A 27,386-nucleotide genomic window follows, 5' to 3' on the forward strand; every position below is an offset into this window, starting at 1 on the left:
GCTCCCATCACTAATGGCCAGGGGGTGAAGCTCTCATAGCTGGTCAGAGAATCCCGGAGCCACCCATAGGTGCCATGCAGACCCCCTACCCCTCGAAGTCAGCGTAGGGTTGTGCATTGTCCAGGCTTCTCCTAACCATCTCCACCAAGCGTCTGTTCTGTGTCGGTTCCTGTACCACACTCAGCACCGTGGTATGAGAGCACCTGCCAGACGTGCAGTAGGGACTGTGGCTGAGATCTGTCCCGCCTGTGTCCTCTCCTCGCTCCCCAGGGAGAGAAGTCCACTGCTTCCCTTGGGAGGATGCTGCTTCTCCTCCCGCCAGGTGGGGGCTGGGCTGGAGGCCAGCAAGTAGCATCCCTGGGGTGCCCCAGACCCTTGTGGGCAGCTGCCTGCCATTCCCTCTTCTCTCCGGGAATCCTATCTCCCCTCCCTTGGCCCCAGCCCCTCTCTCCCCCTGTAACAGCCCAGCCCCCTCTTCCCTTCTCCGAGAACCCCCTTCTGTGGTTCCCCCTCACACCTGACCCCCTCTTCCCTTCCTCCACTCCAGGACCCGTTTTCCCTTTAGACCCCTTACCACCATTTCTCTTCATCTCCCAAACCTCCCTTTTTCCTACCCTCAAAGCCTCTACTTCTCCCATTGCCCCAGAACGCCACCCTTCCCCCCCCCCTCCCTATAGCACCCCTCTTCTGGCCGGGCCCTGCCTCCATGACACATGAGAACCCCTCTGGCTGCGCTCTGTGGGCTGCCCCTTTAAGCCTCCCCGATGCTGGAATGTGAGAGAAGGGCTCCAGCTCCCTGTGAGGTCAGATAAGACACTATATTTATCTTGCCGGTAACCTGAGCCGAGAATTTCTGCAGCGGATTACACAGCCCCAGCCCTTAGGCTCTGCCCCTCCGGCCATTTCACCCAGATTTCCCCCCCCCCCACGCCCCCACCCCGCCTGCTGGAGTAGCCTGGCTCTGAGAGGGCCTGGACAGCTGCTAACAGGTTAGTCGCTGCTGTTTATTTTCAATCCCTTTTTCTTCTTTGCTTCTGTCGTAGGGCAAGTGCCTCCCGGACACCGAGGTGACCCCATCCGAGCAGCCAGGGCGTCCCCCCATGACAAGCCGCTACCCTTCAGCCTTGCTGCCCCACACGCAGGTGCGTATGGAGCACGGGCTTAGAGGGTCCCGGGAGGGAGGGTGAAATACAAGCTGAGAAACTTCAGAGAGGACTTAGCAAAGTGTCTCCGTTGTATGGAAGCTAAGATCTGGGGACCTGGGGCTGGGATCAGCCTTTCTGGCCATTATCTGTTCACATCGCCAACCTGGTCGTTTTCCTTTAGCTACGCCAGCTGCAACTAAAGTCTTGATCTTTGTCATTCAACCAAGCGTCCGGCCAGTGGTGATAATACTGAGCTCTTCCTCCGTAGATCTCGAAGCACGTGGTGGGCGAATAATTGACTCCACTCATGTTCTTGTTTGCTCCCATCAGCTGTCCAGGGAGCTCTTCGCCAGCAGGTTTTTCTCTTCCGTCATTCCGCCACTTTTAACCGAGGCCGCGCCGGGGGCTTCATAACTTAGATTTTACCGGGTTGCTGGGTGCTAGGGTGATGTTGTGGGGTAGGCAGGTCGTCCGTCAGCAGCTCAGGTCGCCAGAGTTAGCACCAACTACCAGCTGTTAGGTGGCACACGTGAAGAGAGTTGGTGGGTCTCTGCCTCATTCTCAGTGGGCAAGTCCCTGTGCTGACAGCCACCATTGCAACGGATGTTAATTAGCATCTACAACAGAGGAAGGGTGGTCAGTGGTTAGGGCTTTAGCCTAGCACTTGGGAGACCCAGATTCAGTTCCCTGCTCCGCCACAGACTTCCTGGGTCACTCTGGACAAGTCATTTACTCAGCAGTGTTGCCTCATGGGTAGGGTAGTGCACTGGACCTGGACTCAGGAGACATGGGGTCTAATCCCAGCTCTGCTGCTGGGTGACCTTGGGTAAATCACTTCACCTGCTGGTGCCTCAGTTTGCCCATCAGTTAAATGGAGATAATGATACTGACCGCCTTTGTAAAGCGCTTTGAGAGCTACGGCTGACAAGAGCTGGGTATTGTTGTTATCTCTACATTGGGGATAACAGCACTCCCCTCCTCACCACACTAGGGATGTGGTGAGGATAAATGCAGTGAAGATTGTGAGGTGCTTAGACACTGCCGTGAGTGATGGGGGCCAGAGAGACAGGACAGAGCATGGAATTGAGCTGGGCTCTTGCACCTATTTCTAGGGCAGGCCGGAGGGGCATAGGTAGGAAGCCTGCCCTGTTGCTACCCACCTTGTCCCTGTTCTGTGGCTGACCGGAGTCCAGGGCTGTCACTTGCCCCACTACCAAAATCATTTGCAGCCAGTCGGTGTCACTGTCATTCCTCCTGGAGCCCTGCGGGCAGAGGGCTGGGCTTGGGCTGTTGGCAGGGAGCACGGGAGGGTTTAAGTGTGTTTTCTTATCTGTTGACAAACTGCATCCCCTTGGCAACTCTCTCGCTGATCTTGGGAGGAGGTTTCTGGGGCCACCTTAGAATGGACAAATCAAACCAGCTGGAGGAATTGCTGGCATAACATGCCCCTGGCTCGCTCTGGGGGGCTCCCTGCTCCTTCCTGACCCCCTCCAGGCACTAAACAACTCACCCCAAAAGGAAAGCTGTCCTGCAGCAAGCTACTGATGCTCCTCAGCCTGCCTGGGAGGGGCCCCTCTGAGGGGGGAGCACAGTCTCCAAGGCTTGTGCAGACATTTGGCCCAGGTGATGCCCCTCTGGGGGCCTGCCCTGCGGCTCCTCTGGGATGAGCTGCTGTGGGTATTTGTTTTCCCTCTGGCTGCTGCATTCCAATGCTGCAGGTTTGCAAAGACTGCAGGGTCACCTCTGTGTCAGGCCCAGCTGGCCGGCTCTGCTCCTGCCCTTGGCTCCAAGGAGAGGCCAGCCCCCCATTCCTCTGCCCCAGAAAGTAGTCTCCAGGCCCCTAAAGGCCAGGGGCTGGGGTCACAGGACTCCCAGGGGGAGCTCAGCCCACAGTCTGGGTGGAGGAACAGCCTGGGGCTGACCTGAGCTCTCCTGGACAGGGCTTAGGAAAGCTCCCTTGCGGGATGCTCTGATGTAATGACAATCGTATGAAGGGGCTTCGGCTGCGGGACACAGGCAGCCCCTGCGGTTCTCTCTGGCTCTCTAGCTCCCAGTCTGACTGACCCGGCCTCAGCTGGCTGGTGTCCAGACAGGATCTCCCTGGCCTGGACAAAGTCCTCATGGAAGGGACTGTCGTCTGCATTGTGCATGGAACCTAGAGAAGTTTTCCCGCTGCAGGGGAGGAGTCGCACAGCCCCCTCTCCCCCCGTCCCATATGTCCTTGCCCCATGTGGAGACAATGGAAGGTAAGGGGGAGAAGGGGGCAGTCTGGGGCGATGGAAGGAGGCAGTAGCTGCCTGTACTGAATGGAGCTGTGCCCGGGCTCTCTAGTGTCCCCTAGCTTTAACATAGACCTGAGAGGGAGCAGGGTGGTGGAAGCGGTACATGTGGAGCCAGGACTCCTGGGTTCTTTGTCCCAGCCCTGCCACTGACTCACCCCGTGAGCTTAGCCCAGACACTTCATCTTTCTGTGCCTCCACTTCCCCAGCTGCGCAATGGGGCTAATGATGGGGTGTCCCTGCCTCGCGGAGGCGGTGCAAGGCTGAGTCACCGGTGTCTGCTGAGGATGAGAGGTGCCGTGCGTGCAAAGGCAGCGCTGCCACTGGGGAGAGTGCCGCTCGGCCAGACAGTTTCTCACACCTCGGCTCTCCTCTCCCGGCTCTCACAGTGTGCTCGGCTTGTCTCTTGCAGCCCTGGGCCCCAGGATGGTGTGACGTGGCCCTGTGAATCCCACAGGGAAGGCAGCTCTTGTAGAGGTGGCAGTCCTAGACGGTAAGCAGCTGGGGGACCCTCCTGGGGTAGGGTGGGTAGAACAGGTCCTATGGGGCAGGACTTTCTTTCCTGCACGCGGAAAACTTTCCCATGAAGCGTAACCTTGGGGAGCTGCCCCCTCTGATCTTCTAAGATCTTCTGGCACATTTGGCAAGCCTTGAGGTGTGTTAGCCTGTGTCCTTGGAGAATAACCCATCCTGGCCCCCGCTAAATCCATCTCCACACAGCCCCATACTCTCACAGCCCCTACCCCCTTTCATTTCAAAGGCATATTGTGTTCTTTCTAAAAGCAGTTTCGCTGTTGTAGATCAGCTGCTGTGTTCCGCCCCAGAGGTGGCTGCTTTTTAAGGGCGAGGGAAGTGACCGCGGCATGCCAAAGGGGTAAATCCAGCCCCTCGTTTATCACTATGCACTTCCATTGGCTTGGGCAGAGGGGCACTGAGGTGAGAGCGTGGCATGGCCTCTGGCATGAAGGGTGCTTTCGAAGACGCGGAAATGGAGGTCAGAGATATGGGCGCAGTGGGGAAGAGCGAATGATGCAGGCTTAGGCCAGGGCCAGACAGTCCCTGGCACGCATGGATCTGTGCCAGCACCTATAGTTGTGGTGCACTGAGGAGTCTGTTCCGGATTCAGCACTGCAAAATCGGAGCCGGCTCCAGGCTGGGCTCCCATGGCATGGCCAGGGAGCAGGGGGGTCTATGCTGGGTTCTCACGGGATTTAGATGGTACCAAAGCCTTGTGCCCTATGTTGGTGCCCCTCTGTCAGGTGCAGGTGGCATCTTTGTAGCTGCGTTCCTCGAAGCAAAATCTCCACTATGCAGATGAAGGCTTCAGCTAGGAAGCCCAGCCCGTCTGGCCTCCTGCTCATGGTAAAAAGGGCTGAGCTCTGGCAGGGAAGAGCCAGGCGTCTCGCTCGAGTATTTGCCTGCAGGGGGATTATTCACCTCGAAGCCTCCTTGCCCAACAGGTTTGTGCACTTGGGCTTGCTTTTGCTCGTAAATAGTTTCCCGCTTACTCTGGGATGACGACTGCGTGGAAAAAGCAGGACGCCAAGAGAGCTGGCAACCTTGCCAGAGGGCCAGTGCAGCTGGATGTGGTTTCACAGCTGACCAAAGGTTCTGGGTTGGAGCAGCTAGATCCCCCAGAGAATATACTATGGGGATGAGGATCTCAGGTAAATTCCCGGATCGGAGGTGAAGTGTTTCCACAAGTGGGACTAGTTCTGGACTGGATCTGGAGTGGTTCCGTGTGCCAGACTGGCCTGCCGCAGGTCTAGGTGTAGAGGCTGACTGTGCGGTGCTCCTGGTCTGTGTTCTGTCGCTGCATGGGCTGAGGCTGGGAAACTCATCTCACTGGTGACTGGCAGCTCCCTGAGGCATTGCTGAGCCCGGGACCAATCGAGCGCCTGAACGAGGTTAACCCAGCAGGTGAAATGGCTCATCTCCCTGTGGATCTGTAATGTTCCCTCCAGCTGACTCCAATTTCACCCCCGGCCCCGGCTCAGTTTCACTCGGCTGCCAGTGGAAAATCCGGAGTGCATATTATCAGCGGCGGTGGGGCTGAAGGGTGCAGCTCTGTTCGGCCGAACCCCTGCCTTGGGGGGGGGTGCAGTGGGGTAGGGTGAGTGTGCACTTGGAAATGGGGCCTCCGGGGCTGAATCTCTCGCTGCCTGGGATGCAGGGTTAGGGACTGACTAGTGCTGATTCCTAGGCAGGGACCCAAATGCTTCAGAAGGGGTGAACCATAAACCCCAGGGGACCCAGACGCCCCAGAATTTGAGGGAGCTCGGAATCTGGAGGTGAATTTTGAAGCTTGAGACCCTCTCAATTCCCAACAGGATGGCCCAGCCCCTTGGGACCAGGCCAGGTGAGAGACCGCTGGGTGTAGGGACACACGGTCGTGAGGGCTGAGCTGGTGCTGGGTGCCTTAAATGGAGCGTGGCTTCCCGAGGCCTCTCCGCTGCACCTGCTCGGGGGATGACCTAGCCAACTGAGCAGGCTTGGGAAGGACGGAGGCATCTGCTGGGCGGGGTTGGGGGTTTCGGTGCAGAAAGTTGGGGGAGTTTTTCCCCCACGAGTGGTTTGGCTAGAGAGACAAGGAGGTCTTTAATGTTGCTGTATGTGGGAAGCAGTGGGGCCTGGTGGTTAGAGCAGAGGGCACAGAGTTGGGACTCCTGAGTACTGTTTCTGGCTCTGAGTGGGGGAGTGCTGTCTAGTGGTGAGAACGTGGAGTTGGGCGTCCGGACTCGTGGGTTCTACTTCTGCCTCCGAGAGGGAGTGTGCTGTAGTGGTTAGAGTCTCCTAAGCTCTCATCTCTGCTTCGTCAGTGACTTGCTATGTGACCTCACTTCCCTGGGCCTCGTTGGCTGCCCGTGCCACAGGCGTGAGAGCAGCTTACTCTTTTCCCGGGCGTGGGGGAGCGCTGCAAACGAATGGCTTTGCAAAGTGCTTTGAGATCCCTGAGATGAGGTGCTGCACAAGCTTGGGGCTTACGAGGGGTGTGGGCCACATCCCCCAGGCCGTGCCCTGCGGCCGAGCAGAGGGCAGCATGTCTGTGCTTGTCACCCGCCACAAGCGCGCCAGGTTGGAGCACGTCCAGGTGCGTGGAGAGCCTGCCTTGAAAGGGCTTTGAATCAGGGTGGTTTCCCTGGTGACCGGAGACTCTCAGCCATGTGAGCCGCTGTCCTGCAAGTGAAGGAAAACAAGCGAAGGGAGGGAGCAACAGGGCTGGAGGAGATGTCCCGGAGTTCCCTCTGCCCCTCAGTCACCAGGTAAATCCCTGGAGCCGGTTGGGGACCAGGCAGAGCCCCATCTGGTGTAACGTCCCCCCCGGCCCTGTGCCAGCTGCTTTCTGACCCAGTGGATCCGTGCCAGGAGCAAAGTTCCCTCCCGGTTAGGGCCCGTTTCCGAGGCAGCCCCAGCTTGTCTAGGGGCTGAAGCTGATCGGCTGAGCTAGGCAGGACTTTTACCCAAGGCTTGAATGGTGTTTGTTGTGGGTATCTCCTCTGGAGGGGCCTGAGTGCCACTGGTGGGCTTGTGAGGGGGTGTCTTGTGCTGGCCATACTCCAGCCTGGGCCCCGGGGCCCCTTCCTCGCCAGTAGTTGTAAGTTCCTCGGCTTCTAGGAATGGCCGTTCATGTCCTGCTGGGATCTGTTTATATCTCTGGGCAGCTGGTGGGGTGAACATGGGCAGGCCCAGAGGGTGCCCTGGGGAGAGAGCCCCTGACATGTGTGGCATTCACGGCCTGTTCCCATCTGACCGTGGTGTACAGTGTGCTTTTGGGCACTAGGACTCAGGACTCCTGGGTTCTATTCCTGACTTGTTGGGTGGCCTTGGGCAAGTCACTTCCCTGCGTTTCGCCATGCGTGGAATGGGACTAGTGTCTGTGCAGTGCTTGGGGAGCCATGGGAGGAGGGGGACTCAGTCCTTGCCCTTCCATGGGACCCTGCGCTGTCTGGGCCCAGTTCCCCTAGGCTAGCCCTGGGACGGCGTCTGCACCAGGCATGCCGGCCCAGTGGAGGCTCTCTGCTCAGGACTGATCCGAGCTCCTCTTTGCTCTCTGCTGGCTTCTGGATGGAGCACGATGCTGAGGCCAGAGATGAGCCTAGCTGGCCAGACCCTTGGGACAGGGCAGCCCCGGCTGGTGCTTGATGCCCCCCTGGAGGTGCAGCCCCCCACCGTCCCAAGGAGGGCTGCACACTCAGCTTCCCATGATGCTAATGCACAGTCCTAACTAGACCCTTGGCTCCCACGGTGGCAAAAACTTCCCGCCCCTGAGAGCTGCCTAGTCCATGGAGCTGCTGCAGCAGCTGGGGCTTGGCCATCACCGCCTAGCTCTGAGCTCTCCAGCCGTCCCCCCAGCTCAGCACGCCCATCCTACTGCTCTCCTGCAGGCCTCTGGCCACCCAGACTGCGATGGCATCTCCAGCCCGCTCGGCTGCATGTCACAGCTGCTAGAGAGTGGAGACTCTGCCTCTGGAATACCAAGGCCCCGGGCAGGCCTGGCGGTGGCGGTGGGGGTCTGAGCTGATGAAATTATCCCCCATGAAAACCCGTTCAGGCTGGGCATCCCATTGGCTCACTCAGGCTGGTGTGGGGAGGCAGGGGGACTGGCTCCAGCTGCTGGCTCCAGCCTGGAGTTTGTGCGTGGTGCTGAATTATTGATGGGAGCAGCTAGCTCTCAGCGGGGTCAGATGCAGCAGAGCAGAGCGCCTGGGCTGAGTGGCTCCAGCCCGCAAGTCCTCGCGCTGGGGAACGGGCTCACCCTCCCGCACTTCCTTCTTCCTCCCTGCTCTTTTCTCTCTCTCCCTTATCCCTTTCCATTCACGAAGATCCCAGCCACACTTGTCCTGCCTCTCCATGGGACAGGGAGGAGAACGCACTCTTCCTTGCAGTCACATTCCCCCCCTCCCCCCCCGCACACACCCCAGCTGTGAAACCAGTGGGCACAGGTGCCGTGGAGAGGGAGGGCGGGCGGCATGGATTGTGGGCTGCCCCTCATCTCTCTGCCAGGCTAGCCGTAATGACTCTTGGCGGGTGTATGACACCCTTTCATCTTCCCAGGGCTCCGGGAGCCTTGGCGTTCGAGCCTTTGCCCCAGGAGGAGGTCGCGGCCAGCGTCCCACCCATCAGATGACAGAGTCCCTGCCCTTCTGCGTGCCTCAGTTTCCCTATCTGCGGGAGGGTGATAACATTAGAGGCGTGCCTGACGCCCCAAACCTCCCTCAACTTTGGGAGAGATTCGGATTCAAGCCTTGTGTGTGAGAAGCATCTCTGAATAATCCCAGCTCAGTAAAGCAAGGCACTATTATTACTGTTACCCAGAAAACACTTTGAGTTGTAGGTGCTGGGAAAATCTCTCCCTGCTCCCTAAACTTTCTAGGGAGAAGAGCACAGCGTGACCTCTCCTCCCCTGATCTCTGTTCACCGGGGGCCTCTGGGCAGAAGCAGGCCCCTCTGCCTTGTGCGGTGCAGGGCGCTGGCTGCTGTAAACGAGCCCGCAGAGAATCCTGTTCTGTTTAGGCTCCTGCTCTCTGCTGCCATCTGTCCCTGCTGCTTGCTCTGTCTCTGCCGCTCGCTTGCATCTCTGCAGCACCCCCTGTGGCAAGAGGTCGCTGGCTTTCTGTCTAATTGAGAGGACAGGGCATCCCCAGCATGTGTGAGATCCTTGCCCCCTCTCCGTCCCCTCCTCCCCCGTGTCGGGGGGGGGACAGGGTGAGTGCTCCAGGATTGGGGTGGGGGTGCAGCCATGCATCCCAGGAATTTCCTCACCATCTCTCCAGATATAGTGGGGTCTCGGTGACAGATTCTGGGGGGAACCTCAGAGCTAGGAATGGGCTGGGAATGAGAGGGGGGGTTTCACGACCCATTCAGTCCTTGGTTTCTCCGCTGAGTCCGCCCACAAAGGGTCAGTTAGCAGCATTTCTGGTGGTGCGCTATGTCCCCTGGGAGCTGGACTGAGACCTGACGAACTCATTTCCCATGTGGCCACCAAATGGCTGTCAGCCGGGACCAGCTCTCAGTCACCACCCCGCCAGGCTGGATTTGAACCTGATTGGGAGCAGTGAATATAATGAGCTCTAAGCCTCAGAGATTACCGAGTCAAGTGTTGTGGCTGTACTGGAGAGGGGAATGGGGGAGGTTGGACTGTCCTGGGATAATGATAACATGAGAAGCCATAAATCTGTCAGCCACTCTCATGCTCCAAGGCTTAAGTGGACTGTTGAATGGGGTCAGGAAGGAATTCCATACACACAGTGACACGCAGATAGGTGTGTGCACGCAGATAGGTCTGTGCACGCACACACACGCTCACTGACCTGCTGCAGTATTGCATAAAGGGCCTGGGGCATTATTAAGTCACCTAGCTCATCATCCTCTGAATGGGCGACCCTGCCCTGCACGCTGGGTCTCCGTTGGCCCCAGCGCAAAGTGGGTCTAAAATGCAGCCCCATAGAAAGGTGGTTCCTTCCCTGCCGTGGGGTCAGCAGGTTTCATGTTTGTGGGGATCGCGTGGCTCAGTCTGCTCCGCTCGCCCTCTGTGCTGAGCATCTGCCCTGAATGGGAACTGGATCCCGGGAGCCTGTGCCACACTAGCACTGCGGACTTAGGAAGGGGGCTGGGTTTGGATTGGCTGGGGTTCTCTTGGATCCCACCCCCCTATTGGCCCCTCTCTGCTGTCTGCCTCACACAAGTGCATCCCCCTTCCCGTCCCACCCACCATAACCCCCTCTAGAACCCAGCTGTGCCACGGCTGAGCCTACCCCTGCCAGCCCTCAGGATACGGGGCGCCTGATGGACGTGGCTTCACGCAGCCAGGTCCCGCTGCCATGGAGTGCGCCCGCGCTGCCGTGCGTGGGATTTGGCCATATCCAGCACAGGGCTCCAACCAGCTGTGGAGCCCTGCCCCCGCACAGCCCAGCTCCTCTGGTGCCCGGCTCGGGGGGTTCTCTCCCGGGCAGTTGGAGAGGGATGTTTGTCTCTCCCGGGCAGAGATTCTTAGTCTCCCACAGCTACATTGGCTAAGTCATCTCCATGCTCCCATAGCAGGGGTCTCCTGCCCTGAATGCTGGCTCGTAAGGGGGTCTCCAGCCTTTTCTCAATAAGGGGGGGGAGAGATCCCAGGTCTCTAGCCCCTGTCTGTCGCCAGGACAGGGAGTCCAGCCCCCCAGCTTCCAAGCCTGGGTCAGGCTGTGTGCAGTGTGTTGGGGTGGGTGCCCATTGGGGCAGGAACTCAAGGTGCCCTCTGTGCTCTTGCTTTGCAGTCAATGCCACCGGCGGTGCCCCCGGAGCCCCAGTCTCCAGGATGTCCCAGCTCTCCTCCCCGCTGAAGCGCTATGGAGACACCTCCCGCTACCCCGCTGCCTCCTACAGTAAATCCCCCACCAGCTACGGCTCCTACTCCTCCTACGGCTCCAGCTTCGCCTCCTCGTACCCGGACAAGGACAGGGTCAGCTTCAAGCCGAGCCCCCCCAGCAGCTACCTGGCCTCCAGCCGGCTGCGGACCTCGGGCGCCTCCCCGACCAGTAGCTACGACGCGGGCCGGCTGGCGCTGCGCCCAGAGTCTGGCATCAGGCTGAGCCCCGGCTATGGCCACACACTAGCCAGGCCTCTGGGCAGCGGGGGCCTGAACGGGGGAGCATGCTACGCCTACACCGGTACGTCCATCAGCCCCACCAGCTACATGGCGACACCGTCCACGCTCAGCCGCAAGAAGTCCAGCAGCCACTCGGACCTGGCACGGGAGTTCGCCGGGCTGCACGCCTCCGAACCCTACCGCCTGGACTCACCCACCCGCACCCCGCTCCTTGCCCGCAACCGCCAGGAGCTCTGCGCCCTGCAGAGCCTGTATCAGGCCGCCAGCCGCTCCGAGTACGTCAAGGAGTACCTGGAGTCCTGCAGCAGGAAGGGCAGCCGCACCCCCGGCTACCCCCGCAGTCCCACCCAAGAAGTGATCACCCCTATGTTCCGGCCCAGCAGCCGCTGCCCCAGCCAGCCGTGGGAGAGGAGCGAGAGCCGGACGGACTCCCCAGCCAGGGACCCCTCGGTAGGTGCTGCCGGCTCGGCACGGGGGATCTCGTGTGTTTGGGGGTGAGGGCGAGTAACCTCGCGGGGCTGCTGATGGGGAGCAGGGACAGGGAGAAGAGTGGCTGCCCGTGGGGCACAGGTGGAAGAACAGGTGAGGTGTTCTTGGGGAGAAGCCACACCTGGAGCCAAATGCTGTGCATGCCCCACTCCCAGCTCAGCCCATAGCTATGGGGGTGGCAACTCAGGGTGATACAGCCCCACAGTCATGCAGCGGAGTGGGTGTGAGCCAGGCTGGACTCGCTGATGGGGCTGGAACAAAACGTCCTCTTGCCCATGGCTGATCCACACTGCGTCTCTGCGAACTGCGTTCTCCAGCCGGCCCTGGCTCAGGCGGGTGGTGTGGCTTGGTGGGTAGAACGCTGGGGCTCTGCCGCTGGCCTGCGCGGAGACCTTGGGCAAGTCACTTTAACCTCCCCGTGCCTTGGGAAGAATGATCCCAACCCCTGTGGTAAAGTGCGTTGAGATCTGCTGATGAACGTGCTAGAGAAGAGCTAGGTGGTGGTATCAAATGGTGCAAGGACATTGCACAAATACCCCCGTGTGCGGTGAGGTTAGCAGCTCTGTCGAGTTCCCATCTCTGAAACTACCACACTGCTGGCACTGCCCGGCCCCCTTACTGGCAGTCTGGGCAGTGAGGCTAAGGACTGAATGGGCGGTGCATAGAGACGGGGCTCCCCTGTCTCTGGGGGGCAGGGTGGGGAGTCCCTGATCCCAAGCTGCACCTCCCAGATTCACATTCCCTCGGGAGAGGGGTGGGCTAGATTTGCAGTGCCTGTGGGCTTTAAACCACTTGACGCCCCCTCATGTGTCTTGTCCCCTCCAGTAGTAGAGGGAATGGGCAGGATTGATTCATCCCAGTGAGGACTCGGGCTGGGGTCTGCTCACAGCATCTCTTGCTCACTCAAAGTGAGGAGGGGTTTTCCCCCCGGGGGGGGGGGGGGGGCCTTGGCAGCAATGCCCCCACCCCCCTCAATCCTTTGATCTGGTTCTCATCACCCACGGGAAGGATTCAGCCCGTGGCTGCAGGGTGGGACCCGAGGTCTGTGGGCTCCGTCCCAGGGCACAGAGCCTGCTTGGGGCAGCTGTGATAGGGCACCTGCTTCCTGCATGAAACCTGTGTGCACGTCACACACGGCCCAGACCCCGGCCGGGATGGCTAGTTTCTGGCAGCCCCTGGTGCCTTAGGGTCTGCTAACGGAATGGAGAGAATCCATCGGATCCTCCGCTGAGCCCGATTCCCCGTGCCCTGCTGAGTGCTTGCGTTAGGCAGGTTGACATGCACGCACGTACACATGAATGCGCACGCACTCATGAACATACATGAATGCACGTGCGTGCACATGCTCACGCCGACACACAAGCAAGAGCACAAAACTGTGCATGCAAACATACACGCTCGCACGTACGTAAGCTTCCACTGTCATGTGCACATACACACACACACACTCCATGCCTGTGCACACACGTTTGGTTCACTCGCCCTCCCCGTGCACAGATCCCTGGGAAGAGGCAGGGCAGAGAGGGGACACTGGGTTCTTGCTGTGACGTACTCCCGAGACAGATTTCTAGGTGTGCCCTGAGCTGCTTCTCAGCTGCCTGTTGACATGCTGTGTGTGTGTGCGCGCGCGCGCCAAAGCTGACATTAAACAATTATAACTGTTATGTAAGCTCTGGGGATTGGAGCCTGGGAGAGAACGCGAGATGGACGCAGCAACCTAATTAGGGGCAATCCAAGCCTCCCCCTCTGGCCTAGGCTATGCAGGGCCGAGTTCTCCCGGGAGTCCTGTTCCAGGGACCCAGCCTAGCCAGACATCCTCGCCCTGTGGCTGCCCTGTGACAGCTGGGGGGTCAAACCCATCCCCTCCCGCTGCTGCCAGGGGGGGCATCAGCTCCCCTGATGCTGCATCCTCGTGCCATCGCAACAACCCCTTAATCATCCCGCCGGTAGCGGGTCTGAGCTGCCAGTTTCTGGGTGCCTGGGACACCTAGCCTGCCGGCTCTGGAGCGGTGGTCCCAGCAGGCTGGGGAGAGGGCAGGTCAGGCGGGAGGGGCATTGGCAGAGCTGTGCGTGGGATGCCAAGGGCTGGCGTGGCAGGGGATGTTGCCAGGCAGGACTGCATGTGAGACATTTGCACCACACCTGCTGCCTCTGCCGCCCCCTCCCCCCCCCTCCCCCGCACAATCTTTGCTGTCACGAATCACCCACATCAGCCCTGCTGGCAAAAGGCGCTCCGGTGACATCACCCAGACCGGGCAGCGCTTGCAGAGACGCCCATCTGGGGCGGCTGGTTCGGTGTGTGCCACTTACTGTACCATACGCGATGGGGACACGGTCCTGTTCCCAGAACCCAACCGCGCCCCTCCCAGCTGGGCGATGTTGGAGCTCCCTGTGCCCTACTTCTCCCAGGGGCTTCGGGGCTGGGCACCTGGGCTGGACAACAGGGTTCCCATGCAGGGCTGATGAGAGGGAGAATGGGTGGACAGTTGTACTGGGGCCCCAAGCTCAGGGGTGCCCCAGAACATCTGTAACATCCATATAAATTAAGTGAAATAGGAAGCAAACACGATGTACCGAAGACCCAAATTTCTCTCCACGGGCCTGTTCCCATGTGACCGTCACTGGGAACATCCAGTCCCTTTCCTCTCTGCTGAGATGCCTCGGCTGGATGCCCTGGGCCGTGTGGGACAATGGATCCGTTCAGTGGCACCATTAGGCGAGGGGCTTTTTAGCCAGGGAGGGTGCAGCAGCCTTCGGTGGCATTTCCCTGGCTGCTGGTTTCTGGTGACCTGTGAAGCGGGCAGTGGAGCATTTCATACCCTAGGTACAGATCAGAGACATCATGTCCCCAAAGCCCCAGCCCAGGGCTGAGCCGCCCACAGCCCATCGTGTGAGCACATCGGACCAGGCTGGTAATTTTCCACTTGGATTTCATTCCAAGATCTCGTCTCAGCCCCTTGGTCGCTTTTTCTATCCCTCTCCGCCCTTCCTCCCCAACCAACCAGGAAGGAACTGGCTGCGGCATGGCCAAGGCAGGAGTCAGGCAAGCACAGGGCCCCTCCGTCCATCCGTGGGGCTGCAGAGCCAAGGGGGTCAGGTTTCAGAGTCCTGGTGGGTGAGTCTGCAGCCGGGTGGCTCAGTGCCTGCCTGTTCTGTGCTGGGACGTCTGCTCGTTCCCCCACCCAAAGGCCCTGTCTTACACCAAGGGATGGGGCAGCCGTAGGCGTCAGATCATGGCTGAGTACGAGAGTGTCTGGCCTCTGGGGCTGATCCATGGGAGGCAGGACTGGGGAAGCTGCCTGAAAATGCCCAGCTGTAGCCAGGAATTGTGTCCTCTGGAGGGCCTCCAGCTGCCCCCCAATACATCCCTGGTCAGGCAGGCCGTTGCCCTGCGCAGATGCAAACCCAGGTCCGTGCTGTCCTGCCCCCGTGCTGGAGGCTTGGAAGTGGACGAGAGCGGTCAGGGGTCTGGGGGGACTCACCTTTTCCTGCCTGGCGGTCTACCCCTGAGCGGCAGGAGGAGAGTTTTCAGGCTGTTGGTTTCTTTCGTCCAGGCATTGCACCGCGGGCACTGGCTGAGGCACGCGCATAAGCAGCCGGGTGTACAGCCCTGCCCCCCACACGGACACTAGCTCACACGCCAGTGCGCAAGGCTGCAGCTCGCCGGGGCCAGTCTCCCCTGCCACGTTGCCCACTGGCACCGTGCTCAGCTGGGATCGGCCCTTTCCCTGCCTCGGGCTGAGGCTAAGCCTGGCTAGAGGGGAAGGGGCTGGGCCCATGGGCTGCCTGCCCTGATCTGTGCGGTTCCCTGGCATGCACAGAGAAAGGAGAGACTCTGCTCCAGCTTCTTCCTCCTTCTCCCAGGCTGACCCCGTCTTGCCATGTGCAGGAGCCTGGCTCGGGGAGCGGAGCTGGGGCAGGTTCTCTCCAGCCCTCGCTGGCAGGTCCCCGCCAGGCAGAACCTTACATAACAGGCTTAACCCCTCCTTAATCCTCCTGTCTCTGTCTGAGACTTTCCCACCATTACTTTCTCTCTCGTTTCAGCTCTCGCCCTCTCTCTTACTGCCCTTCTCCCAGAGGGGACGGCTTCCCCGGCTTCCCTGGAACCACAGGGGCGAACCCTGGCAGGGCCAGCTTGGCCCTTCTCCTCCCCAGGAAATCACACACAGCCCCCTCCCTGCGCAGGACTCGGGGGCCAGCACGTCAAAGCCCTGCTCCTTGCGTTAAAGATGCCACGGTGCAGCTTTGTGAGAGAGCCACAGGTTTGCCCTGTGATTCTCAGCCAAAATCCTACATGCCCTCCCTCCATGCTCCACCCCAGAGACAGCTGCATTTAGCAGTAGGTGAGGGATCCTTGCGTTTCTCACCTGTGAGGCCCTTGGGAGCATAAAAGCTGATTATTTATCCTCTCCTGTACCATGTCCCCCACCCCCCTGTAGCTGGGAGCAGTTCAGAACTCCTGGCCTCAGCTATGGGGCAGGACGGGAGGGGGTGCAGCCGGACACGACCAGCGCTGGGAGGAGCTGCTGGCCAATTTGCAGGGAAGGCAAATCCTGACGCCAGGCTCTAGTCTCCTACCTACAGGCTCCAACACGTGGCCACACACGGTCTGTCTGCCGGGGGGTGGGGGAGCGCGGCTGCTGCTGGGGCTGGATGCTTTGCAGAGCACTTGGGTCTGGGTCTACCGGCTCCATGTAATCGCTGACACTGGTGCGTGGGGGCTTCGGTGCTGCCAGGGCAGGGTGGGTTTGTGCAGAGCAGGTCTAGAACAGGTGGCAGTGACAAGACAAGGTAGCAGAGAGTCGGGAGCAGTGTCTGTCTGATCTGTCACCGCACGCACCCAGCTCTCCCTCTCCCCGGCAGCTCTGTAGCTCCCATTACACTCGTGGCTGGTGGGGGGAGGAGTATTAGGTGTCATCCCCCCGCCGCCACCACCACCACTCCAAACACATCCCACGCACAGCAGCATTGGGGTGTCCGCCCGGCTGCAGCCACCCGCTCTGATGGCTAGAACAGAGGGCAGGGAAGTCTGAACTCCTGGCTCAGTAGGCTGCGCTCGGTACCTGGGCTCTGGCAATGCTAGTCCCTCTGCTTCCCCAACAGAAACGCATGGGCAGCGTAGGGCTCTGGGTTCCCCTCCTAGCAGTGACGGGATTTGACTCCAAACCACGGGGTACGGATTACATGTGGCACTGACCTACCTGTCTCTAGGGACCCTGCCATCCCGATCTCGTTAGCCATCAGGCCTCACGCCTGCCACCACCGTCCATGTAGTGTGACACACAATCCGGCAGCCGTGGGGGCCTCTCCCCTCCCTGTGGAGGATCATTTACTGGGAGGGGGGTTCAAAGGCCTGACTGGGTCCCCTGCAGGCCCCCCATCAGTTGTCCTCTGCAGACAGTGAGATTCCCCATTCACTGCGCTCTGCAGGTAGGCCGTTCCCACCTCCTCCCCGGGGCCTGGAACGGGGTTACGTTCCCCGCAGGCAGCTCGGCTTTTTCATAGACACAGGCATGGTGGGCAGGAGAAGTCTGTCTTTTCTCCCCCTCTGTGATCCGAATTGGCTTTTCCCAGGCAGTGCCTTAGTGTTTACTGTGTTCTAACAAAACACCTAGTATGTTATTAATGGTGACCTTAGCCCGGACCCTGGCCCACCTCCGGCGCTGTGTCAGAGCCTCTCCTCGCGCAGCAGGGTTTCGGTTAGAGCTGTATGAGCAATGAATTTTTCCGTTCGCTGGCAAATCTGAAAAACCAGGGGGAAATCGTTTCAAGTTGAATCGAAAATGAAATTTTCCGTGAATCAAAAAACTTTTTTTTTTTTAATTTTGATGTTGGGCTTTATTTCCCCCCCCCCCCATTTTTAATATATTAAAAAAAAGTGAATGTTGTTTTGAATCAAAAGGTCAAAACACTCTGGCTTTTTTGGACATTTTTTTTCACTTTTTTTTGTTTTTTTTCCTCTCATGGCAACAACGTCCCGAAATCGACACAAAGTTGTGGACTGTTTAGGTCGACCCAAATCTGCATTTTTCACCCAAAAAAGTTTGAATCAAAAGTTGTGCCCAGTTCTAGGTTTGGGGGCGTAGGCGTGATGGCAGTGTTGATAGTACTAATCGGGGTGGGGGGGATCAGGAGGTGCAGTGTGGGGGCCGCTGTCCTGGCTGGACGTTATGGTCCTCACTGGCAGTTTAATGTTCTCTGCTGTTTTCCAGTCTTATTTTTTTTTTCCGAGCCCAGAAGCAAAATCATAAAAAATAATTAAACCACGAACACAAAGCGCCGGAAGCGGCTTGTGGAGAGGGGTAGGAGAGGCTGTTGATCCAGGTCTCCGATCGGTTCTGCCCCATTAACCAGGAGGCGTGGGTCATGCCGGTTACTTGCGGTCACTTTGGAGCCGTTGCGTCTTTGAAGCTGCGCTCCCTTGGCTACACGGTCCCCGGACCGTTTTCCCTCAACCTCAGCCTGGGCCACTTAAGATGTTGGGCGGTGGAAAGCAAAGATCACAGGAGTTATTAGAGCAAGAATCTGGGAGTCCAGTTCCCGGCGATGGAAGGGGAGTAGTATCTAATGGCTAGAGCAGGAGGAATGGGAATCAGGGCTCCCAGATCTTGTTCTTGTTTCTGGAAAGGAGCGTTGTCTAGTGGTAAAGCAGTCTGGACTCCGAGGTTCTAGTCTTGATCTCTGCCCTTGACCATGTGATTGCAGTGCTCTGTGCCTCAGTTTACCTTGCCACTGGGGACAACAATCTGACCCCAGCTGTGAAGCTTCTTGAACGAACGTCCTTTCAGTGCTCTGGGAGTCTTGGGCGAAAGGGCAAGGGAGTCAGTGAGCTCCCCCGGAGGGGGCGGGTTGGCAGGGCACCCTTTGCTTCCCAGCTGTGTTGGTAGAGCTCCCGGACTTGTGCGGCCCCATTAACTGCCCAGAACATCGGGTGAACTGAGTATCCGGTGGCTGCAGCCACCCATAAAATTGCCGCCAGCCGCTCATGCTTCCGTCCCAACCAGCTCCTGGGACTGGCCTGCAGCCAGTGCCTGAACCCATTGGCCTTTTACTGCTAGCTGGCTCTTGGCATCCTCTGCTGGGAAGGTCACTGCTGGGGAGCTGCACCAAGCCCTGGGACAGTGGGGACGATGGGTTCAGCATGATGTCCGCCCCGCCTTGCCCTCTGCGACAGCTCCTGGGGCTGTGGGTTCTGCTCCCCGCTGGGATCACACAGAGCCCTGCTGCGTTCTATCAATAACCCGGCTTCTGGGAAGCCTATCGTCAGCTGACTCGCAGGGGCCTCTCTCCGGATTCCACCACAGCTGTGTGGTTATGATCCTAGCTCCTGTTACCCCACTGGCAGCGAGGGACACGGCAAGCCCTCATGTACCCCCCGGGGGATGGGGCAGCATGAAACCGTGGGGTCCAGGGATGCAGCGGCTGCTCTGCTCGGCACAGGTTGTCCCCTGCAGTGAGTAACAACTTTCATCCGCAACTGACCTGGGGCCAGACTGGAACCAGTGTCCTGGAGGGGAAGGGTCCCGTATCCCATGCCCCACCCGCCCAAGCCAGCCGGTCCTCCCCACCTGTAACCAGATTGGACTCGGTGCCCGCTAGAGGGGAAAGGGCACATGTCCTATTCCCCAGCCCCTGAGCCAGGTTTGTGGTGTCTCTTTACTGACTTGTTCTTTGCATTGCTGGGATGGGAGACGGGTCCATTCGGACCTGGGTCTGGAGGGGAACCGGCCCCAAGCTGTGGGGAAGGGGGTGGGTTTTGCCCCCTGGTTCTGGCCTTGGGCTGTCCCTGCAGCTGATGGTTCGTTGCAGAGCTGCTGGCAGAGTAGGAAGCTGCCTGGGAACGTGAGTTTGCACAGTGTGAGTTGGGGCCAGGAGGGTAAAGGGTTCATCCCCAGGTGCTCCATCCCATAATGACCCCTGTCATGCTGTGGGACCTGCTGAGCTGGAGCAGCCTGGCCCCTGGGCACCACCTGCCCGGAATGGTTCCCAGAGCTCCGTTGGGTGACTCCGGCCCGACTTGGGGGTCAGTGCTCTCTGGGCCTGCGTAACACAACAGAGGCAAGAGCATCTAGACAGGGAGGCCTGAGCTGGCCAGAGGGGAGGGCGGGCTTGGCGCTACCAGGCAAACCCTCTGCCCTTGGGAGGGCAGAGAAAACACTTGGGTGGCTGAGAGCCAACTGGCTGACCTTCTGAGCGTGGCCTGGAGGGCAAAGCTGGGGCACGTGTGCCCCCTGCTTTCTGGGGCTGCTTGGAGAGTATCTGCCGTCCCTTCCCCGCACACACACACACACACACACACACACACACACACACACACCCTGATGCCCTCATGGGGACATCGCCAGGTAGTTTGAGGGTGAACCAGCTGCTTGGGGAGTGAATAGAGCTTCCACTGACTGGGCTCCCTGCACAGGCCATCTCAGGGGGTCTGGGATTCGTCCCCCGCTCTGTGCTCACCTGAGCAGGTGACAGGCCGCTCTGCCATGCAGCTCCCCCCCCCCCCCAGCCATGCAGCACCCCCGCCCCTCTCTTCGGATCTCACCCCTGCCTCGTTGGTTGCACAGTCGCTGTCCTCTGGCTTTGCGCTGTCTCCCATTTCCCATGTCTAGTGCGTGATCTGCCAGTCTGTATTAGTGTGGGTGTGCTCCAGCTTTGCTATCACGCTGCACAGACAGTCCTGCTAGGGTGGACCCTCTGTCACAGGAATCCTTAGGAGCCTGGCTTCACGTTGCATGGTTGGGTTTGACCTGGTCTTCCCGGTGACTCGGTGTGCGTCTATTTATACTCTGTGTGTATGTGCGTATAGTATACACTTTTGTTTGTGTGGGGCTTCCTGTGTAGTCAGTTTGTGTGTATATAGTGTGTGTGTCTATATACTATGCGTGTGAATGTGTGTACACTGCATGTGTACATGTGGGGGGGGGGTGTACACAGTATTTTTAAGCTTGGAAGGATTAGATTTTTGTTGGTAAACATTGATTTCTCCACACACGCACAAACCGATGAAAATACATTTCAATCTGTAGTAATTGAAATGGACAGATTTTTTGAAACCCAGCGCCGACTGTCATATAATACTTATCGTTCCCCTCCCCATAACTTCCCGCAACTTTGACAATGGAAACAGGTACAAAATTTTAAAAGTTTAAAAAGAAACGGACAGTACCACTGAAATGATGTAAAAAGAATTGAATTCTGCCAAGCCTACATACAGGGGGTACAGAGTGCAGGCCGTTGCGTATGCATTGTGTGTGTGTGTGTGTGTGTATACACTGTAAGCTGTGAGTTGGGAGCGCGGGTAGGCATTTGCGTCCACGTTGCGTATGTGCCTGTGTACAGTATACTGTGTTTGTGTGTGTGTGTGTGTGTGTGTGTGTGTGTGCGTATGTATGTGTGTGTGTATATATATATATATATATATATATATATATATATACACACAGTGTTAAATGAAATGATTGTCACACTTTGATGAGAAAATCTAAGTCCCCTGCAGATGAACACCGCAAGGCGCTGCCTTGAGTATTTTTAAAGCTGCCAGAAATAGTGTCCTCCTCTCACCCTCCAACCTATAGTTAGCTCCCCCAGAATATGTCTGCAGAAGCCTCAATCTGGGGCTGGGGGAGGCTACCTTTGGTTTTGGAGCAATTAGCATTAAAATAACAACCGCCCAAGACCTCTCCTATCCCTGACTCCCGGAGTGGGGTGATCGGAGGGGGGTGGCTTCTGTGCTTCACCCAATGTGGTTATTAGGAGGACGGCCTGCGTGCTGGACCTGGGCCGCTCACGTGAGCCGCGCTGCTTGGAGTGTCAGCTGGAGGCTTGGAAGCCAGTTTGTGCTGGGCAGAAGCTGTCAGTCTGTTCTTCCAAATACCCAGGAGGAAAACATGCTGAGGCTAATAATGGAAATTTACCCAGAGCAGAAGGTAAAGACACCTGATACATGGCACTCTTATGTCACTGCAGCCCCTTGTGCTATCTATCAGACCACCAGCCTGGCAGTCAGTCAGTTAACAGACTAACACAGAACTGTATTTCTGTGATTGAGAGAGCTGTGTTGCTTGAACATGCCCCCAGAGTCAGGACATCTGGGTTCTCTGCCCAGCTCTCCTTCTGCCTTCGCTGCAGAAACTCAGGCAAGTCACTGTTCTGCTCTGTGCCTGAGTTTCCCCAGATTTGAACTGGGGCTAATAATATTTACCTGCCTCACAGTCGGCTCTCGTGGGATACCATAGTAATAGGCTCCTTATACACAGCTCAGATGAGAGCTTGCACCTCTTGTTTTTGCTTAGCCAGAGCTCTCAGCAGGGCCCGCGGGAGTTTTGCTTGAATAACGGCTTCAGGATTGAGCCCCGTGTTGCCCAAGCGCTAAGTGTAGCAAATCTGTGGCCAGTTGGAAGTACACAGTAGAAGCCAAGATGGAAGCCAGTTCCTCCCGCTAGCCCAGGCCCATCTTTCTGAGCCGAAGGAGAATCCCCATTCGCTATAAGCAGTATCGGTCCTATGGCACGCTGCTGTGCAGTTCTGATTGAATCCAGCAGAGGACAGCAGTACAGGAACATGCTGGAGGCAATATTACAGTTTTATTTCTGAATCACAGGTTCAATGACCATTAAAAAGGGAATCACTAGCATGAGTCTTCGGGTTGGGGTTTGTTTCCTACTAGTGCGGGAAAAAAAGAAAGAGAAAATTAGAAAATAATTACAAAAAAAAAATATTGAGGCCAAAAATGTACAAAATATACTGAGCCATAGCAATTCAGTTCAATCCAATGATCAACCTCTGTGTGGGCACTCTCTTCTATCCGTTCTGTCACTTTAACTTGCTCCTTGTAAGACTCCTCTACATGGAAAAGTTGCACCAGACTATCCTGAATCAGCGTTTCAACCTGTCTAGTTAAATGAGTGCAAAAAGCGGAGTGTCCAATAGAAGAGGGGCTTCTTTGGGGTTCACTTCAGCCCGTTCCTAACGGACGTAAACTAAACTGCACTAAGCCTCCGTTAAATCCTAATAAGATCCACGTGGCCCTTGGCACCAGTTTAACTAAATGGTTTAAAGTCACACTTTAAGTTATATCAGGGCCACTTTCCCGTGTCAGCAAACTCTGTATTTCCTAACGCTGGCGAAATTGCTCTAAGTCCGGCGTTAGTCTATGTAATTGTCAGAGTTTAAACCAGTGGTTCTCAACCAGGGGTACCTGTACCCCTAAAGGTTCTCAGAGGTCTTCCAGGGGGTACATCAACTCATCTAGATATTTGCCTAGTTTTACAACAGGCTACAGAAAAAGCTCTAGAAGAGTCAGTACAAACTAAAATTTCATAGAGAGGACGACTTGTTTATGCTGCTCTGTGTACTATACACTAAAATGTAAGTACAATATTTATATTCCAGTTGATTTATTTTGTAATTACATCGTAAACGTATGCAATTTTCCAGTCCTAGTGTGCTGTGACACTGTTGTATTTTCATGTCTAATTTTGTAAGCAAGTACTTTCGAAGTGAGGTGTAACTTGGGGGTACACAAGACAAATCAGACTCCTGAAAGGGGTCCACTTGTCTGGAAAGGTTGAAAGCCGCTGGTTTAAACCAGTTCATTGTGTCTTTATATGAGGGGAGCTCCTAGGAGCGCCAATGGTGGCCCCTTGTGCTCCGCGCTGTACAAGCACAGAACAAAAAGACAGTCCCTGCTCTGGAGAGCTTCCGATCAAAGGCTAAAACAGGCGAGAGGAGCTGGAGACAGACAGACAAGGAGCCGCTATTGGGTCAGCATGCAGCGCAGGGGTTTCTCAGCCGGCCGGCAGCCAACTTTTCTGCAGCTTGTAGCAGTTTCACAGTCCATGCGCCGTGGCGTGACAGGGCTGCAGCCCGGCACGCGTGGGCCCCAGTCCCCGCAGGGTTGCTATGACGCTGTGCGTTGCCCTGCAGAGCCGCCCCACGCGTGCCCCCCTCGGCTACCCCTTCCCGTCCTGTGGCGGCGTGGGCCGCCGGAGCGAGCGCTATGCACCTCCCCTGTCTTGATGTCAGAGCCCTCCAGGTGCCGTCAGCACTCGGCTTGCGCCGGGAGCCGGGCGGAGCCGAGCGAGCGCGGGGCCGGGCCGGGCTGGAGAGCCGGCCAGCCAGCGGAGTTTGCAAGCAGCCGGGAGCCGGAGAGGGGAGCGCAGCGCTGGGGGCGCAGCGCTGATCCGTGCCCAAGCCGGCGGGGCAAGGAGCGCCCCTGGCTGCAGCACAAACTTTCCACGCCCAGGACACCAGGGATCTCCCCGAAGCTGCCTCCCCCCGCCCAATGCCCGGGCTCTGACTCCGGGAGCCGGGCAGCATGCGGAATTCCTACACCGTCACCCTGCCCGAGGAGCCCCCCGCTTTCCCCGGCTTGCACAAGGAGCTGCGCCCCGGCAGGACCTCCATGCCGGGATCCCTGGTGGTCTCCACCTTCGTGGGGCTCCTTCTCAACAAGACCAAGGTAGAGAGAACCCGTGTTGCCCTTTCTTGGGGGGGGGGTGGCCTGCGTCCCCCCCAGGCACTGCCCTGCGACTTAGCTTTGGCAGGGGATGGGGGAGGCTCCCCGGCTCCTGGCAATGCCCCTGCTTGGCATGGTGTTAAATGCTGTCGGGGTCAGGGCGCCCCCTCCTGCACCCACCCCCATTTGGTGCGCTGGCAGTGCTGGGTCTGCCACCCAGAGCCTAGGCTCTGTTGGCTGCCCTTGCCAGGTCTGTTGTGCGGGTGAGAGGCAGGGTGGACTAGTAGTGAGATCAGCAAGCGCCTGCCAGGACTCCTGGGTTCTTTTCCCGGCTCTGCCCCAGACTTGCTGTGCCCTGTGTCCCAGCCTCCCCCTACCCCATAACTGGGTGGGGATACTCGCCTAGCTTGGCAAAGAGCAGGGCTGTCACATCCAACAGGGCTGCCCCTCTCGGCCTTATCTGTGACGCCAACAGGTAGCCTGGGATAGGGTGACCAGACAGCAAGTATGAAAAATCAGGACGGGGGTGGGGGGTAATAGGCACCTATATAAGAAAAATCCCCAAATATCGGGACTGTCCCTATAAAATCAGGACATCTGGTCACCCTAGCCTGGGAGGAGAACCACTGTGCACCTGCAGCTGGTCCCAAAGGGCTCAGACCTTCCTTGAATGCTAATGCGCCAGTAACTGCCCTTGCACTCCCCAGACCTGCCCCTGCTCAGGACTGACCCGGAGCGGGGTGCTGTCAGGGGGATGAGGGTCTATTGCTCTGGGACATCAGCCCTGCTGTGGGTTTGTGATGGCTGCAGGCTAGCTAGTCAGTGGATCAGAAAAGAATTTTGTCAGTTTCCTCTGGCTTTGGTTGGGAGAGGAAGTATTGTCTAATGGCTAGTGCCAGGAGGAACTGGGAGTCAGGACTCCTGGGTTCTGTCCCTGGCTCTGGGATGGGAGCGGGGTCTAGTGGCCAGGGCAGGGAGGGAGTGGGAGTCTTTTCCCAGCTCTGACTCACTCTGTGATCTTGGCGAAGTCTCTTCCCCCTTCCTTGTGCCTCAGTGTCCCCTTTCGGACAAGCAGAATCCTGGGCCATATTGGCCCCAGGTGAAGTGTAAGCAGGGCTGAGGTTGGCCCGTTCTGTGAGGAGTCCCGCTGGGCGCCCCAGGGGCCCCTCTGGGCAGGAACCGCAGCACCCGAGGCTCCGGGCAGGCTCATTCCTTTGTTAGATGGGATGAATGGAGAGAGCAAAGGGGGCGTGAGGCTGCAGGAGCTTATGTAAGAGTTGCCTGCCCTGATGTGGCTCCTTATGTGCTGCTGGTGCCGCTGCACCTCATGTTCTGCTCCAGCAGGGAAACCCGAGGGGCTAAAGAGACCGGGGGTGAGGGTGGGGGGAGCGTCCCGCAGCCAAGAGAGGGGAGCCAGTCCTGGCTGGTCTCTCCAGTCCAGCGAACCCTGCGCGGGGACATCTTGTGTTCTGCCTGTGCTGTCCGTGCTCCTCAGTTCGATTTCACCCATCCGGGCCATGCCCACGTCCTAAATAAAGTCCAGGGCCAGGGAGGGGGATTAACCAGCATCAAATCATGGGGGAGGAGAGCATGCTGTACAATAACTCTCCACCATTATCAGGCCTCTGCCCAAGGGGGCCACAGGTCAGGACTCCAGGGGAACGGCTGATCTCCACCAAGCTGCCCTCTGACAGCACACGGACATTAGCTGCTCCAGCTCCAGCCGTGGTCTGTCTCCCAATACAGAGTGGGCAGGAGCGTGGGCTGTGGGGGGAGCTCCCAGCTACTCCGGACCTGGCCTTTCCCCAGCAGGAGGCACTGTGGGGAGCGGGGCCAGAGCGCTGGCTGTGGGAGAGGCTGCCGGCTACTCCCGTCCCAGTGCGAGTGCCGCTCGCCTTGGGCGAGCTCCCTGCCCGTGGCCGGGGAGCAGCACTCGCCTCCCAGGGCGCTCTTGGTTCCTGAGTCTGCACTAGAGGAGCAAGCTCCGGCCCGTGCGGCTGGGGAACCTCGTGGGGAAGCTGGGCGTATGTCAGGGCCCCAAAGGAGAGTTTGAGAGCCGGAGAGAACCAGCCCTATGCTACCCCAACCAGAGCTGCAGCCTGCTGCCCTCACCCTGTCCTTCCAGGCTTCTCTGCTGGTCATTCCCTCCTTGTCCTCTGCATCTCGCCCTCCTCGGCTACCCACGTCCCGCCTCACCAGCCCCTGTGCTGAGGGGCAGAGCCAGGGGAGAGGAAGCTGGCCAAAGCCAGCCCACGTGATTTCAGGGAGACAAATTCCTGGGCAGCCCCCGGGGATGGTCCATAGTAGGAGCCAGGACGGGCTTTATGGGGAATGCACCTTGATGCGTGGAAAGTGGGGCCTCAGGGGACTGTGGGGAGAGGCCCAACTAGGCAGGGGGCCCTTCCAGCAGCCCAGACACTAGCTGATAAATCAGCTCCGTCTGTGCTCCCCCCTGGCTGTCACCCCCTGAGCTCCTCCCCAGGGCACACGTCCAGGCCCCGCTGCTCCACCTACGGGCTTATATGGTCCTGGTGGCTGTAGGATGGGAGATCCCCCATCCCTGCCACTTGCATCAGTCCCTTTTGATAAGGGCACAGACCCAGCCGAATTCCTGCAGCGTTACAATGACCCAAGGCAGCCAGCATGCATGCCTCGCTCCCTTCGCTCATCCCCCTCACCTCTTCGCTGCCCCTCCCACTCCTCTCTCCTGTATGATAATCCAGGAGGCCACTTGTCAGTTTTTCCATAACCATCTGCCAGATCAGTCACTGCTTTCTGGGCTCTGCACAAGGTGCCCAGCTCCCACTGAGTCAGGGCACTGCTGAGGGGAAGCTCGCAGGGTACGGAGGCTACCTGTGCAAAGCAGCCAGGAGGCTGTGTACGGATGTCAGGCAATGTCCTGGCCTGTCTCCTGCAGCTGATTCGGGTGTAAGTTAGATCGGCTCTGCCGATTTATCAGCATTTGGGTTCTGAAGTAGCAAGACGCTCCTGTTGGTGCTTCCCTGCACGGTAGCCCCACAGCAGACCTCTGACAGGGCCCCAGGAGGATCCTGCCCTGGGGCTTGTCCCCCTTTATCATGCTACCCAGGGGGCTGTTGACTCACCTTCGACTCACTCACAGCAGTGGGAGAGAGGGCACAACCAGCCAGCCCAATCCACTGGGGACAGAGTGGGAGGCAGGGGTGAGCCCAGACCTGGAGATTCCTCGCTTCCCCAGCTGTAGCGGTGTCTTCACTAGACAGCCCATCCCTGAGGCCTAATCGCGAGGGGCTGCTTGGCTCTGCTGGGAGCCTCGGGGCCAGAGCAGGAATCGTCCCGAAAGAGAGATGGTTAAAGTGTCCAGAGAGGGTCAGAGCCAGGGTGAGGAGTGTCTGGGACCGGCAGGGCACTGCTGTGGGGAAGTTCACATCACTGCAGCCCCCTTGCTG

At 58.3% G+C, this 27,386-nt stretch overlaps 1 protein-coding gene across 1 annotated transcript in view; it reads left to right on the plus strand.

Annotated features, from left to right (window-relative positions):
* Positions 1–6,650: 6,650 nt before the first annotated feature.
* USP2 (ubiquitin specific peptidase 2) overlaps positions 6,651–27,386 on the plus strand; it is a 50,204-nt gene continuing 29,468 nt past the window's right edge. Inside the window, exons 1-2 of the mRNA XM_026657885.2 lie at positions 6,651–6,687; positions 10,681–11,462. Coding sequence (XP_026513670.1) covers positions 10,722–11,462 — 741 coding nt within the window. The 5' untranslated portion in view covers positions 6,651–6,687; positions 10,681–10,721. The remainder of the gene's footprint in view (positions 6,688–10,680; positions 11,463–27,386) is intronic.

Source organism: Terrapene carolina, unplaced genomic scaffold (genome assembly GCF_002925995.2).
Source record: "Terrapene carolina triunguis isolate 2854851 unplaced genomic scaffold, T_m_triunguis-2.0 Scaffold374, whole genome shotgun sequence".
In the NCBI taxonomy this organism is placed as follows: Eukaryota; Metazoa; Chordata; order Testudines; family Emydidae; genus Terrapene; species Terrapene triunguis.